The sequence below is a fragment of the Cebus imitator genome, unplaced genomic scaffold, assembly GCF_001604975.1.
Source record: "Cebus imitator isolate Cc_AM_T3 unplaced genomic scaffold, Cebus_imitator-1.0 Scaffold16, whole genome shotgun sequence".
NCBI classification, from domain to species: Eukaryota; Metazoa; Chordata; class Mammalia; order Primates; family Cebidae; genus Cebus; species Cebus imitator.
In genome coordinates, this window is record NW_016107331.1 from 11,310,633 (window position 1) to 11,326,209 (window position 15,577).

General features: G+C 34.7%; 1 protein-coding gene across 4 annotated transcripts in view; it reads left to right on the top strand.

Moving 5' to 3' along the window:
* The window catches only part of ADGRV1 (adhesion G protein-coupled receptor V1), a 564,714-nt gene that overhangs the window by 170,944 nt on the left and 378,193 nt on the right, over window positions 1-15,577 (top strand). For all 4 annotated transcript variants that reach the window (XM_037731465.1, XM_037731468.1, XM_017508574.2 and 1 more), the window contains 7 exons: window positions 3,579-3,725; window positions 6,566-6,821; window positions 8,108-8,310; window positions 9,575-9,751; window positions 10,124-10,306; window positions 12,229-12,408; window positions 15,260-15,424. In XM_037731465.1, coding sequence (XP_037587393.1) covers window positions 3,579-3,725; window positions 6,566-6,821; window positions 8,108-8,310; window positions 9,575-9,751; window positions 10,124-10,306; window positions 12,229-12,408; window positions 15,260-15,424 — 1,311 coding nt within the window. The remainder of the gene's footprint in view (window positions 1-3,578; window positions 3,726-6,565; window positions 6,822-8,107; window positions 8,311-9,574; window positions 9,752-10,123; window positions 10,307-12,228; window positions 12,409-15,259; window positions 15,425-15,577) is intronic.

The window sequence follows — 15,577 nt, forward strand, 5'->3', positions numbered from 1 at the left end:
AATATGTACTATATCTGGTGGTTTTGAGTACTATGAAGAAACGTTAGGCAGGGAAGGCAGATGGAGAATGCAAGGGAGGGAGGGAGTGGAGATTGTATGTGGGGAAATCTAAAATAGTATGATCAGTAAGGGCTATTTGGAGAAAATGACAGAAGGACACAGACTGGTGGGGGATGAGGGTGTGAGCTATGTAATATCTGGAGTAGGAACATTTAAAGCAGAAGGACCGATCAGCAAGAGCAAAGGCCCTGCAGTGCAGCCCTGCCCATCTGGAGCAACAAGGAGGCCACTCTGGCTGATGTCTGCATGTAATAGGGGATGATGTTCAACAGCTGCCGGGCCAGGGCTTTGTGTCGGGGATCTCCATGATCACCCACGGTTTCGGTGAGTCACTAAGAGGACTCACAGGACCTAGCATTTAGTCATACCCATGGCTATGATTTATTACAGGAAATAATACAAAATAAAATAATTGAAGGGAAAAAGCTCATGGAGTAAAGTCCAGAGGAAGTCCGGGCAAACTTCTAAAATTCCCCTGCCAACACCTCCATCCCCTAACTCCCCTCCCAACCTCCCCATCCCCCCCCCACCCATTGACACAGGAGACACTTAATTCCCCTGCATTGAGTTGTCACAGCATGTATAAAATATTGACTCAGTATCCAGGATTTTAACTGGGGTCTGATCACGCAGGCACCCTCTGCCTGGCACATACCAAAATTCTAGGCTCTCAGAAAGAAAATGAATGTTCAGCATAAACCACATTTACTATGCAGTTTAGGCAATTGGGAGCTACTTAACAGTTCTGGGAATGGTGGGAACTCTCCTGAAATCCAAGTTCCCAGACACCAGCGGAGAGCCAACCTGTGAGCAAGCCTTTAAGCAGTCAGGTGTGCTGTGTGAACACTTTCCTGCACAAGCCCATTAGTACTGTAGTGAATTTGGTTCCTGAGGGAATTAGAGAGCCTTTGAAGGGGGTGGAGTAGAAAAGTGAATGATGTGACTCACATTTTAGAAGGAACAAATCTGACCATAGTATAGAGAATAGATTGTAAGCGGGCAAGGACAAAAATAGACCAGTTAGGAGTTACTGTAGTAATAGAGCAATAAATGATGGAGCTATGGGAAGTATGAATTTGCTGTTCACTGAGATATGGTTGACTACCGGAAGAGCACGTTTAGGGGATAACATGAGGCATTTGGGACATGCTTAAAGTCTTGTGTCTATTGCATGCAAGGGTCAGAAGTTTACACTGCTACTCGGTCTGGCCCATCCCCGGAGCTAAGCAAAGATCAGTGTCCCCTGAGCCATCTCTGCCCAGTAGAGGTATAATGTGTGCCACATATGTAAATTTAAGTTTTCTAGCAGCCTACATTTTTAAAAAAGTAGGAAGAAGCCGGTCATATTGGCTTTAATATATTTTATTTAACCCAATGTATCAAATATTATTTAAACATACAATTAACCTAAAATTATTGAGGAAATATTTTACATTTTCTCATATCTTATCTTCAAACTCTATTGTGCATTTTACGCTTGTAGACTAGCTACACTAGCTACATTTCAATCAGTCAGTAGCCACATGTGGCCAGTGACTACTGTGAAGGACAGGACAATGTTAGGACATGAACTGGATTGTGGGTGGGAAGAGTTAGAAAGAAACAGGAGGACCCGTATTTGCATTAGGTACTCACTCCTTTCTTCCTTTTCTTCCGATCTCTGCAAAATGACACCTTACCAGAAATATCTTCACTGATGGAAAATTGCAGCTCCCCTCCTTTGTTCTGTATTTTTTTATCCCTATTAAAGTTTCCTCTTTATGACACATAATTGACTAGCTTGTCTATCATCAAGTTTTGTTTGTTTGTTTGTTTGTTTACTATAATTGAAGAGTGTGAGAGCTGGGACACTACTGCATTCACAGCTTTATCCTTGCACCCAGAAAATGCCTGGCACATACTAGGGATGTAGGATGAGCCTGTCATTCTGTGGGAGAGGCAGAATACTTACAAGGCCTTCTCAAGGCCTTATACAAGTGTATAGGGCCTAGCTGGGCTTCATGGGGTGAGATCCGACATGCTCTGCTGCTTGCTTCCATCTTCTCACCCTGCAGCCTTGTGGCAGATGGAGAGCACATGCTATTCCTCAACTGTCTGAGCATGGGACATTTCCCTTTATGAAGATTGTTCCAAAATTGTTCTAGAGACATAAAAATCACTGTTATTTAATACTTGCCAGTAGATACTGAATTCTTTCAATCTGTTCAGTAGAATTCTTCATTACAAGTCTTTTATGTCTGGACAATCTCATTTCAAGAGGAGATTTAGTAGATAATGAGAATTTCTTGAATATTTTCTGGCTGCATGAAGTGCTCATTTTACTAACCCTCATTAATGGAGGGCATGGAGCCAGAGAGAGCTGGCTTTTTAAAAAGGCATTGTCTTTTGTGAATAAATAATATGCATATTTTAAAATCAAGGCATTTTATTTAGGAATGTTTGATTGCCTAGAGCAAGATTTTATTACTATATAACATCTGTAACAGTGTGTTAAAATGCTGTGTAAAATATCGCCAAAGGACAGGATCTCTACTCATTAGCATTCTAAGTAGAAGCTCTCATAAGTTTTAAGAAATTTATGGGTGAATCTCTTTTCAGGTTATCATAGTAACATGAACAGAAAGATTTTAAAAAATCTTTACACTCCATATTCTTGCTTTACTGCATGTGGAAAAACCAGAGGTATTGCAAGATAAGATTCTTTGAAGCATTCTTTTTGAGGAACAGTTCATGAAATGGCTGGCAAGAGATGTGTATGTTTGGTGAAGAATGTTGGAGTGACACAGAAATAGATATTAGTTTGGGACAAAAGAAAGAGGCTAGCAAGCATAGATGAGAAGAAAGAAAGAAAGTAAGGAATTCTGTCACAAGGGAAAGGAATATTTCTGGCAGAAAAAACAGTTGTAAAGGCCATGAGCTAAGGATGGAACACCATCAACGGGGACAGAATAGCCCACCGAAACATTTCAGAGGATATGAATTTAAGGATAAGAGACATTTTCAAATGATCCGGGAGAAAGTTCTAATTCTCATGACATTGTTGCACACGTTTGGGATATTGGAAACCATATAGGTCAAACTCTTATTTTACAAATAGGAAATCAGAGGTTACACAGGAGGGAAAAGGCTTTTCTGCTCTCTTGACTCTATGTCCTTTCTCTTTTACAAACTTTTTACATGCTATGAATACTTTTATGAAAGTACATGCTTTCTGAGTATAAAAGTAATATGTGTTCACTGAGCAAAATTTGAAAAATGTAGAAACAGAAACACAAAAATAAAAATAATCCTGTAATAATTAACATTTTTCTTTACTTTCACTGAATCTTTTACTTATTCAAACATGTGTGTTTTAAATCATGGACATTCTATATGGCTGTTTTTTAATTGTTTTTCACTTAACGATATCATGTTGCTTAGGACCATGAACTTTGTAAATTCATAATAACATGCGAGAAAAAAAAGTCTGCTTAGGTAATTTCAGGTAACTCCTTGTGACTTTCTGTGTATTTTTCCAGAATTCATTATATAAGCAAGTGGAAGAAATGGAGCAAGATAGCCTAGTAACCTTGAACGTTGAACGCTTAAAAGGAACATATGGCCATATAACCGTAGCATGGGAAGCTGATGGAAGTATTAGTGATATATTTCCTACCTCAGGAGTGGTATGTAATTTACAAAGTTATAGGAGACATTTTAAAATTATGGTTACTAGTGATATATGGGACCAAATCCTGCCTTATGGATGAAGTGTTTGAGTTTGACCATGTCAACATTGGGTAGCTACTAATCATCTTAGAGAGGGATACGATTTAAGGTTAGTTTTCTTATTGTGGGTATTCTTTTTTTATTTTTATAAAATCAAAATTATCCTTTAAAAAGTCATTCTTTTTGAGTTGTAGTACATTGGTTGGCCACATTGTGGGTGTGTTACACTGTCAGAAAGATAAAAATCAACCAAATAAGGATCAAAATGTGGTTTCCAGTTTTAGGCAAGATGAAAGTAGTAAGTAGGGAACAAGTCTGTGTAAAACAGTCAGGCTTATGGAAAAGTAAATCTGATTGTGGAGGGATATAGGTTGGCTTTTCTGTAAATAGACTCTGAGATTGAGAGTTGTAGACAGAGGGGTTTTAGGGAGATACCTCTATGAGGGTGTGAGGAAGGTGAGGATGTACAGAGGGAGAAGTTGGTCCACAGGTGATTGCACCTGAGGTTGATTGCACCTGAGTTCAGGAGATGAGTTGGCCCTTAGGAGTTGTTCCCAGTTTAAAGCTGAGCCATTGGCATCCCCATTTTAGCAGTCCTTGACTTCAGGGTATAACACTGAGTGAGACCATTTGCTGTAGCAAAGGGCAATTCTCAATGAGGAGCACAGAAGCTTTTGTTAACCAGCAGCTGAGGGATGGGTACAACAGTCCCAAGAAGGGATCTGGCCAGAGGACAACATTATCCATTACCAGAGGATAGTATGAAGTTGGAGCTGAGGTTCAAGAATGGAATCAGAATGAGCCAAATAAGTACATTACTAACAACAAGAGGGCTCAGAGAGCCTTTTGTTCCTAGCTGGAAGATGGATTATCTTCTTGGCTTGCCTTCGGTTTCATAGATTAGTCTGTGTATATTGCCCAATTGCTTCTCTGAAGAGTACTTTTAAAGGAACTCTCATGGAATTGTCTCAAAAAAAGGACAGGTGTATATCATGGTTTCTGTATATTAAGAATGTTATTGCAAATTCTATTGCATTTAATATGTACTTTATGTAAGTTACCAAAACTAAGTTGTGTCTGTCAGGTTCTATATGTTCCAATTTATATTTCTCCAATTATAATTTCTTATATAAACATGATTATGATTATTTCTAATTTAAATATATGATGATAATGGTACCTTAAACATAGACTGTATTTTGGAAGAATTAATTATTTCATTCAGGGAGCTAGTACATTTTTTTTCTGCAAAGGGCCAGATAGTCAATATTTTAGGCTTTGTGAGTCATTTGGTCTCTTTGACTACTACTTAGTAGTGAATTAGTACTTAGTGTAGTAGAATTGTGCTAGACAATATAAGCAATATTAGCAGATAATACAGATAGTGATAGACAATATGCAATTGAATGAGCTTGGTTGTGTTCCAGTAAAACTTCGTTTATGACAAATGGGATTGGCCATTGGGCAATACTTATCTGACCTCTGATTTTATTAATAAAGGTCTTGAATTTATTTAACTTTTATATAAGTCCTTATATAAGTCCAGGGGTACATGTGCAGATTTGTTACCTAGGCAAACTTGTGTCATGGGGTTTTGTTGTACAGATCATTTCATCACCCAGGTATTAAGTCTAGTACCCATTAGTTATTTTTCCTGATCCTCTCCCTTCTCTCACCTTCAACCCTTGAATAAAACCCAATGTGTGGCTTTTCTCTCTGTGTTCTCATCATTTAGCTCCCGCTTATAAGTGAGAACATGTGATATTTCTGTTCATATGTTAGTTTGCTAAGGATAATGGCCTCCACCTCCATCCATACACCTGCAAAGGACAGGATCACATTTTTCTTTTGCGGCTGCGTACCTAACAACAGAAATACCATTCAACACAACGATCCCATTGCTGGGTATATACCCAAAGGAATATAAATCATTCTATTATAAAGACACATGCATATGTATGTTCATTGCAATACTCTTCACAATAGCAAAGACATGGAATCAACCTATATGTCCATCAATGATAGACTGAATAGAGCTCTTGAGTTTATATTCTCCATTGCCTTTTCCAGGTGGAAAGATGAATGTCAGCAAAGGTAGATACATAAGCCTATAATGCTAGTTTGAATAATTATAAATAGTTTGTAGCTGCATTTCTGGAGAGGCGTGTGAGGTGGGAAACAACAGAAAATGACATTCAAGAAGTCCTATCAGCAAGGACTTCAGATGCTTTTTAGCAAATTTGGATTTGACTCTTTAGACAGGAGAGACACAAAAGGAGGAGAGAGATGCTTTGATTTGCATCTTTCCCTATCTTCCTCTCTCCACCTGTATGTTAGTTGATTCATTGCTTAATGATATATCTCTTCAGAGTTTAGTGAAAGGAAATAACAATCCAGGCAAGTTTTGTAGAGAAAAAATTTTAAACTAGTATACCTCCTTATTTTATTTTTATGGATCTTTATATGTGGTATCTAGAACTTAGATTCCCAGAGAGCCTATATACTTTATCTTAGAATGGAATTCAGACTTCAGGATTTGAGTCCAGGATTTGACAGTTTGGCTACATAGTTTTTTTTTTTTTTTAATTAGCTTAAAGTTTATAAATGGTTTGCTTTTTCATTTTTTCCTGACAATCTTCTGTTAATGTGAAAGGCATTTGATTTGTAGAATCATATTATTATGTGGCTTAAATATCTCTTATGATTTAAGTTATAGTAAAAGAAAATCAAATTCTTAAATATTCTTACTACATAGTAACAATAACAAAATAAATAACGTCTTTCTTTAAAATTCTAGATTTCATTTACTGAAGGCCAGGCACTGTCAACAATCACTCTGACTATTCTTGCTGATAATATACCAGAGTTATCAGAGGTTGTGATTGTAACACTCACCCATATCACCACAGAAGAGGTTGAGGACTCCTCTAAAGGTGCTACTATTGATCAGGACAGAAGCAAGTCTGTTATAACAACTTTGCCCAGTGACTCACCTTATGGCTTGGTGGGCTGGCATGCTGAATCTGTCTTCATTAGAGTAGCAGAGCCTAAAGGTAAAGCTTGTTAAATATTTTTCAAGTTTTAATGAGAAGCTTCATTGGATAATTTTAATATTTATAAGGAATGTAAATTTCTGTTTTTATATGACTTTTTTAGTTTGACAGGTTATACTCAGTCCTTTTTGTTTATTGTTGTTAAATTTTGTGATCATGTGAAATCATCTAGTAATAATGTTATAGGAAATATATCTTTTAAAAGATACATTATAATATAAGTATTAATATTTTAGTTGTCAGTGCAGTAGAGGCGACTGTTTTTTATTTTACTTTTTCTTTTTCATCCTTCATCTGTTCTCTTTCTTCACTTAGCATCACTTTCTATAGATTTTCAATAGTTTCAGAGAACAATGAGCAACATAGTAAAATGTACATGCACTAAAGGTATTAATTGTTTAATCCAAAATAGTAATTAGAATAATTTTATCCTATGAAGTATACAGTGGTTTCTCAAAATTTTGAGTACTAAAATTGTCACCCAAGTAATTATTCATATTAGCTGCTGGAGAAATAGATTTTTGTAGATACAGGTCATTTGACTTACTTAAATAAAAAGTTATGTATAATAGGTATGTATTTAGAATATACTATGTGAAGGTTCTAAAATTTTTACATAATAGCATGGACATCCAGCTTTCAAGTACCTTTCATTTGAATAGTCAATGAGAAATATAAATGAGGAAGTGTGGTATTTCTGTTCATATGTTAGTTTGCGAAGGATATTGTGTAGTTATGTAGTTATGTTCCTGGGACTTTAATATGGCAAAACAAGTTTTTAAAAATCTAAACACTGAAATAAAATTTAGGTGCTGTGAAGTGCTTTGAGCCTTGTGATAGACACATCACTGTAAGAACAAAATCACTCTTAATGATTAGTCATTAAATGATTACTTTGTGTATATAATTTTTCATTTTTTGAAGATTCTTTTGAGCATTTGTAATCATCATCTCTGCTCAACCTGTGTATCTGTACTTCCCTAAGACTGCAGCAATTTCTGTTAAAGTGTATGACAGGTGCAACAAAGGAGGGTACATTAGAGAATCAGAAGTGGGGGATTAGAACTGGTATATAATGCAAGGAGTTGATGGTGATTCTCTGACCAACTTTGGGAAGCAGGAAGACCAAGCCCGGAATAATCCTTGGGAGTATACATTGTCTTTCTTTTACTTCTTTTTCCTTAACTGTCTACAAGAGATATAGCAGAGTGTTCCACTCTAGGTGCTTGGAACAGCATTGACAGCAAATAGAAAAGCGTATTGCTTGTGGCATGTTTCCCTTACAGAAAACACCACCACTCTTCAGTTACAAATAGCTCGAGATAAAGGACTACTTGGGGATATTGCCATTCACTTGAGAGCTCAACCCAACTTCTTGCTGCATGTCGATAATCAAGCTACTGAGAATGAAGATTATGTGTTGCAAGAAACGATAATAATAATGAAAGAAAACATAAAAGAAGCTCATGCCAAAGTTTCCATTTTGCCGGTGAGTCAGGGCTGCAATGAATATGATCTAAAAGAAAGGAAAATACTCTTAAGTGAAATTGTGATGCTCTTGTGGGTAAAAATCTTTTTTTAAATAAAATGATTCTTTTAAACATAAAAATGTAAGTATTCTAATGTTCCCACCTAGCTAAATATTTACTAATGAATGAATATTCTATAACTGGCTGGCAAAAATGATGTCTATTATTTTTATTTATTCAACTGGAATATTGTTTGAATGAATGTTGAAGCACTGGATAGAGATTAATTGTATCTGATTAGATCCACTGTAATTTTGGTTTGTCAATTTTTAAACTAATGACAACAAATGAAATGCCTAAATCAATCTGTTTATTTTTATTATTCATTTAATAGGACAGTATTTTCCTTTCATGATATGATTCCTTGAATCAGAATTAGTCTTCAGATTGTTTAGATCTGATTTTAGCTATCTGAATTTATTCATATATGTATGGAGAGAGAAAAACAGAGAACAAGAGGAGGAGAATATGTGAATATATCCGTTATGATATACAAGAAATTGAAAGTGGTTAATAGATTAGTGTTAATAATATTATAAAATAATAAATATGTTTTATATTATATAAATATTATATATTATATGCCATCAAATATATTATATATTATTAAATAAATATGTATTATATAATAGTGTTACTAATAGTGATATTAGGGGCTTTAGGCAATAGTATCTTCTGAAGAGCATAATCTGGGAAAGATATAAGGGATGGGATAGAAATGAGAGTTTTCCCCCCTTTTTAGAGTATATTTTATCTTTGGAAATTTTTTATTATGCAAAACAAAGTAAGAAATTTCAAAAAATTAAATATAGGCTTATATCTAGATTTTCAAGTCTAGAGCTTTCACTTTAAAATGTATGTAGCATTTACCAGTATTTCCTAAATTTTCTTTTGGGATATTAAATATGTAAAACCTACAATAGAATATAGTCAACATTTCAGGATAGATTTTAAAAAATTATTTTATTTGCTAATGAGTTTGAAGATTCCATTGAAACATCACCAGATCACCAGTGAGCTAGAATATTCCATAGATTCTGAAGTTGTCAGTGGGAATGTATTAAATTATAACGAGTATCTTTTTTATGTTTGACAGAACTGCCAATCTCTGTCAATAAAGTCAATTATTTCCTTACTGAAAAATATAAAATATTAAATGCAAGTTAAATATCTTAAAAACAAAAACAAAAACAAATAAAAACACCATTTTTCTCCATCCCCCAGGACGACATTCCTGAATTGGAGGAAGGATTTATTGTCACTATCACTGAGGTGAACCTGGTGAACTCTGACTTCTCTGCAGGACAACCAAGTGTGCAGAGGACTGGAATGGAAATAGCTGAGATAATGATAGAAGAAAATGATGATCCCAGAGGAATTTTTATGTTTCATGTTACCAGAGTGAGATGAGCTTTCATTTGTTTACAGTCATACAGAAGCCTCTCCCTGCTGATTTGGCCAGTATTTTATAATATATTTTCTGCAAAACAGTTAGCTTTGCCTGTTTTTATTTTTAAATAGATAACTAGGTAGATTTGTCTTATAAACTAATTCTTAGGTCTCTCTGAGCTAGACCAAAGGATTAAACAATGTTACTTTTATTACATTAAATATGAGTTCAGGAGACCTTTTATGTACACTTTTATCTGACTGTTAATTTCTACTTTGAAGGGTGAAATATAGAAAGTTAAGTCAAAACAATAACTTTAGGAAGATGACTTAATGAGAGTTACCACTTTATCTTGCCTTTCAACTTACATTCTTTACTTAAAGGGCGCTGGGGAAGTTATTACTGCCTATGAGGTGCCTCCACCCTTGAATGTTCTTCAAGTTCCTGTAGTCCGGCTGGCTGGAAGCTTTGGGGCAGTAAATGTTTATTGGAAAGGATCACCGGACAGTGCTGTACTGGAAGACTTTAAACCATCTCATGGGATTCTTGAATTTGCAGATAGACAAGTATGCCAGTCATTAACATATTGGCCTATTTGGGTTGTACTTCAGACATTTTGTAGGCATCCACCAAATAAATGCACATTAGTGATTGCTAAATACGTTATACTTTAAATGTTTCTATGTTAAGTCAATCAGAAATATTATTAATTAAAATACAGTTTATTAATGGGCATAGGAAGAGACTATGAAGATACAACAATCTTACCCTTTTTTGAACCCCCACCCCAATTTTATTTAAAATAAACAGAAGTTACAAACTAGGTTAATAATTGACTTAGAAGTGCCTAACAACGTATAGAAAACTATCTGATAAACTGGACTATTCCTGTGGACTTTAGTTTCTTCCATCTTTTATTTTGTTTCTTAATGCCAGTAAATATAGGTATTTATTTAGAATTTGCACTAAGAGCATACACAATTTTTATTTAATATCTAAAATGTCATTTATAATTTAAAAATGACTAAAATAAGAGAAAGTGAACAAAATAGTTAAAACTTGAAAAACTAAAAAACAATATTCTAGATTTAGGCTAACCAGTGTTAAAAATTATATGACATTCTCCAAGAATTACAAATTTTATAAACTTGGCATTTTGTAATATGTAAGAATAAGATGTTTTCATGCAATTTTTTGTCAGTAAGTGAAAAAGGTACATGAACAACCATGAAAATGTTAGTAGCTTCAACTAGCACATCGGTAGCCTGATTTTGGCTACACAAATTACCAGCATATGTATCAACTTATTAGTTGCTCATGGGGGGCAGTAAATGCTGCTAAAACGTGAGCATACAGATCTAGATTTTCATACACAGAAAAGCCTATTATTGTCAATATTTTCGAAATCCTGAGCTTTTAAAACAGATGTAGAACTTGAAACATTTCCTACTAAAAAGAGGGAAATGCAAGTCAATGAGATTCTTATATTAAAAGCAGAAACAAATACTTTGGTTATTCATTGAAGCAGCCTTCCAACTTTAATGACATTATCAGCACCTTATCTGTACATTAAGTTCAACTCCCATCATTAACCAGCATCCTTAAGATCATGCTTTTTCTTAAAGTTCACATCTTCTAGGGTAGGTACTTTGTATTCTACAGCACAGATTTGAGGTGGAGGCAATTTAATTAGCTTCTGTTTGAGCATTTGATTTTTTTCATGTTTCTGTCTGAGTGTGATGCCCAGGACCTTTCTTTGTTGTTAAATTAAAGAGGTAGATTTAGGTAGAGACACTTCATTTTTCTGATAAATGTCTGTGTCAGAAACATTGGAATATTTTTGTGACCAACAGTGAAATTGCAAGCTGGATCAAATTTTATTTTTTATACGTTTATCAAATCTTTTAACATAGACTCAGATAATTAAAATAAATCCTGATTATAAACATCCAGGAATATTAAATTTGGGTTTTCTTTCTGCCTTTCTTTTTGACTACATTGTGAGAACAATATTTGAAACCAATGGAGTTTATTTTGATTGTTGAAGACAATGATAATTTTTATGTCAATTTCATGTCATGTAATATTAATACCAAGCATACTGCATTTTATGTTTGTGTACTGGTGTTAGAACCTGCATGATGTTAAAAAAAGTTTATGAATAAGGATTTATTGTTTTTAACTGTAAATAGTACTATCGTATCACCTCAACAATTTTTTACCTTGAAAATAATAGACTAAATTTCTGACTTCTGAAATGCCATAAATATACACGACTTTTAAAGTATTACTAATGTAATAAGCAAAAAGACCTACTTTTTTGTACCATGTTTTAAAATTCAACTAAAAAATTAAAATATATATATATATATATATATATATATATATAAGCAAAAACTGTTATTACATTGTTTCTTTCTTCATTTCCTCTTTTCCTCTCTCTTTTCTTTCTTCTCATTCTTCCTTCCTTCCTTTCTTGCTTTCATAGGTTACTTCAATGATAGAAATCACCATAATTGATGATGCTGAATTTGAACTCACAGAGACATTCAATATTTCCTTAATCAATGTTGCTGGAGGTGGCAGACTTGGTGATGATGTTGTGGTAACTGTTGTTATTCCACAAAATGATTCTCCGTTTGGAGTATTTGGATTTGAAGAAAAGACTGTAAGTTAAATAGACAGGCTACTTTTTCAAGTAATTTTGAGTAGAAACTATCTTTCATTTTTGTTTGGAAAGTATTACTCTACACATATGAGCCTCTTCTCAAGGATCTTTTGAGTGGGCTATTGAATTAAGGGCCAATCCTCCAGCCTATGCACACAGTTTGATAGTAATGTGAGCCCTTAATATCAGTAAATTACAAAGGGGAACAGATTCCTATTTATGGGTATAGTAGACCAAGATGTACTTTTCATCCATACCATCTATTCTCTGGGTGCCTTACTGCCAGAACACCATCCTTGTCATAGGCAGGATCCTGTCAGGGTCTGGGTGTTATATCCCACAATGGGTTTACCTGGTGAGGGATTTATATTACCCAATGTTATGCTAGTCTGTTGTGACTTATATAGAACAAAACACCACAGTCACCCCCTGAGCTCATGTATTTCTCTGTATTTCTCCTCTCTTACTTCTCATTGGCTGTTTACTTCCAAGATTTGAAAGAAGGAATCCAATTATTATTGATTCAGAGAGAGAGAGAGAAAGAAAGAACCTAATTAATCATGAAAAATAAGTATTTGTGCAGCCAGGTTTGGTACCTAGAACTAAATTATCACTGCGTCTTAAATATAAAACACTATAAATTCCATCATAATTATTATTACATAACTATGACATAACATTATGACCTTACCTTTCAAAATAAATTCCAAGGTGTGAACTAGCCATAAAAATATATGAGGTAATCCCCATATACTCAGCAACTTTTCTGGTTCCACATGTCACCATTCCCTTCATTTAATAACTTATAGGTAGTCAGTAATTCACATAGATCACTTTTAATAAATAAACCAATTGCTGTGATGCCCACTCTCTACTTTCCTGTGGTTGCAAGGCTAGACCGACAGCTTGCCTATCAGGGCTAGATTTCCTGGATACTCCAAAATTTAAATGTAACAAATAATTGCCTAATGATTTAGCTATTGAAATTTCAACTTTGTAAGAAAATGGGACCTATAAGAGGCACAGAACAAACTTTCACTGTGGCTCAATTAACTCTTCCTTGGGAAAAAAAAAAATTGGCAGCAGTATTTGTAAGGAGTGTTGGATTGACAAAAGATTAACTGTGACTATCTCCCCAAGCAGCAGAATATTACACATGAATATGTAATTTGTTAATAATTTATTAATAAATAATAAATTTATTAATAATAAAATTAATAATATTGTTACAGCTACAAATTTTCCATTTGTCTTAGAGTCTAAAGGTAAGATTTAGGTTACCCAATTCCTGCTGTATTGTTGAACATGTAAAGCATGCATGCTTGAGCTTTAATTCATTAGGTGACAATGGCTATTATGATTGTTGGTGATAGTAGTAGCCACTTGTTGCTCCGCCCTTTGTGACTGCTTTCCTTGTGTATATTCTGTCTTTCTTATAACAAAAGTTTTTTGATAGTATGGAGTTTATCTTTTAACAATAAGATGCACAATATTGTACACACAGTCAGCATCCTGTTAGCATTATTTGGTGACACAGATTAGATTCACAGCTGAGGAACATTGAGAAAAGACTGTTAGCATAAATCCATCAAAATTAACAAGCTGTTCACAAGGGCAATGTGATAAGTATATCACAGCCCTGGGAATAGCAGAGACCCATCCATGGAAATCTACTTGTGAAACCTAATCTAAAACATTCCATCTATGGAATCAAAGAAGACTTATATAATGGATTTTCTCCATTTTTTTCTTACTAAATATCTCTGGTCCCTGAGTAGTGGTATGATCAATGTGGAGTCAAAATAATCCTAATTCGTTTCCAGGCTCCTCATCTCCAAATATATGTGTATATCTGGCGCTCAGATTTCTATGAGTTTCTATGAAGCTTAAACAAGATCAGGTATATGTAAGAACTGACACACAATAGATGCTGGTTTCAGTTTTTTCCAAATCTGTGCTCTTGACATTCATCACAAATCTCATGGGGAAAAAAAAAAAAAACAAGATTGTATTGCATGTTAAGCTTCTATCCATCTTGAAAGTAGGAAGCATTGTGTTATATTTTCTATTTATATGATGGATGGATGATATAGGTTCAATGAGGACTTTGCTTCACAGAGTCAACATATGTACTTCATTTAAATCTGTTAATAAGGACTTGTGTAAAAAACAAATAGTGCTGGTAAATTAATGTATTGAATTTCCTTCTCTGTATCAGATTAATAAAACCACTTTTGAACTTTGACTCACTAAGTAGGTACATTACAGATAATTCAGAGGACAATTTAGGTCTGTATTAAGTGCGGAGCTTGATTGTAGTAGCAAAGATCTCCCACAAATCTCAGTTTCTTCACATAGCAAGTGTTCATTTCTTCTTTATGCAGGAATCCTGCACCAGGGTGCCCAGTTGGCTGATGCTTATGGACACCTGTTATTCAACTGGTGACTCTCAAGGCACTAGATTCTGTTCATCTTGGGGTTCTGTCCTCTACTAGATCCTGGGTGTCCTCTCAATTCACCTGCCAAATGGAAAAGGAGAGGATATGTGGTCTTGTTGTAGAAGTTTATGCCAAGAGTATTAGCAGCATAAATCATTTCTGCCTCTATTCTCAGGGTCAGAATTCAGTTGCATGCTCTACCTAATTGCAAGAGAAGATAGGAAATGCCAACTAGTTGAGCATCTAAGAATAGAAAAGAAGTGGGGATTGGTAAAACATTTTTTTCTACCATATGATCGTAACATGTAACATTCTAAATTTTAAAACTGTAGTCATTGTAAACAGAAATAAGATTCTACTTGTTTATCTGCTCTTTTTTTGTTGTTTTGTCTTACTGAATTTTCTTCTTTCAGGTAATGATAGATGAATCCCTTTCATCTGATGACCCTGATTCATATGTGACATTGACGGTTGTCCGGTCCCCAGGAGGAAAAGGAACCGTCCGACTTCAGTGGACTATAGATGAGAAGGCTAAACATGACCTTAGTCCTTTGAATGGAACCCTTCATTTTGATGAGGTATAGTCAGCATTAGGACTTCTGTAATTTTTTTAAATTTGTCTTTGATTTTCTCTTTTTTAAAAATTGTAGATTGAGGGAGCACATGTGCTGGTTTATTACATAGGTATATTGCATCATGCTGGGGTTTGGGCTTCTAGTGAACCCAAAACC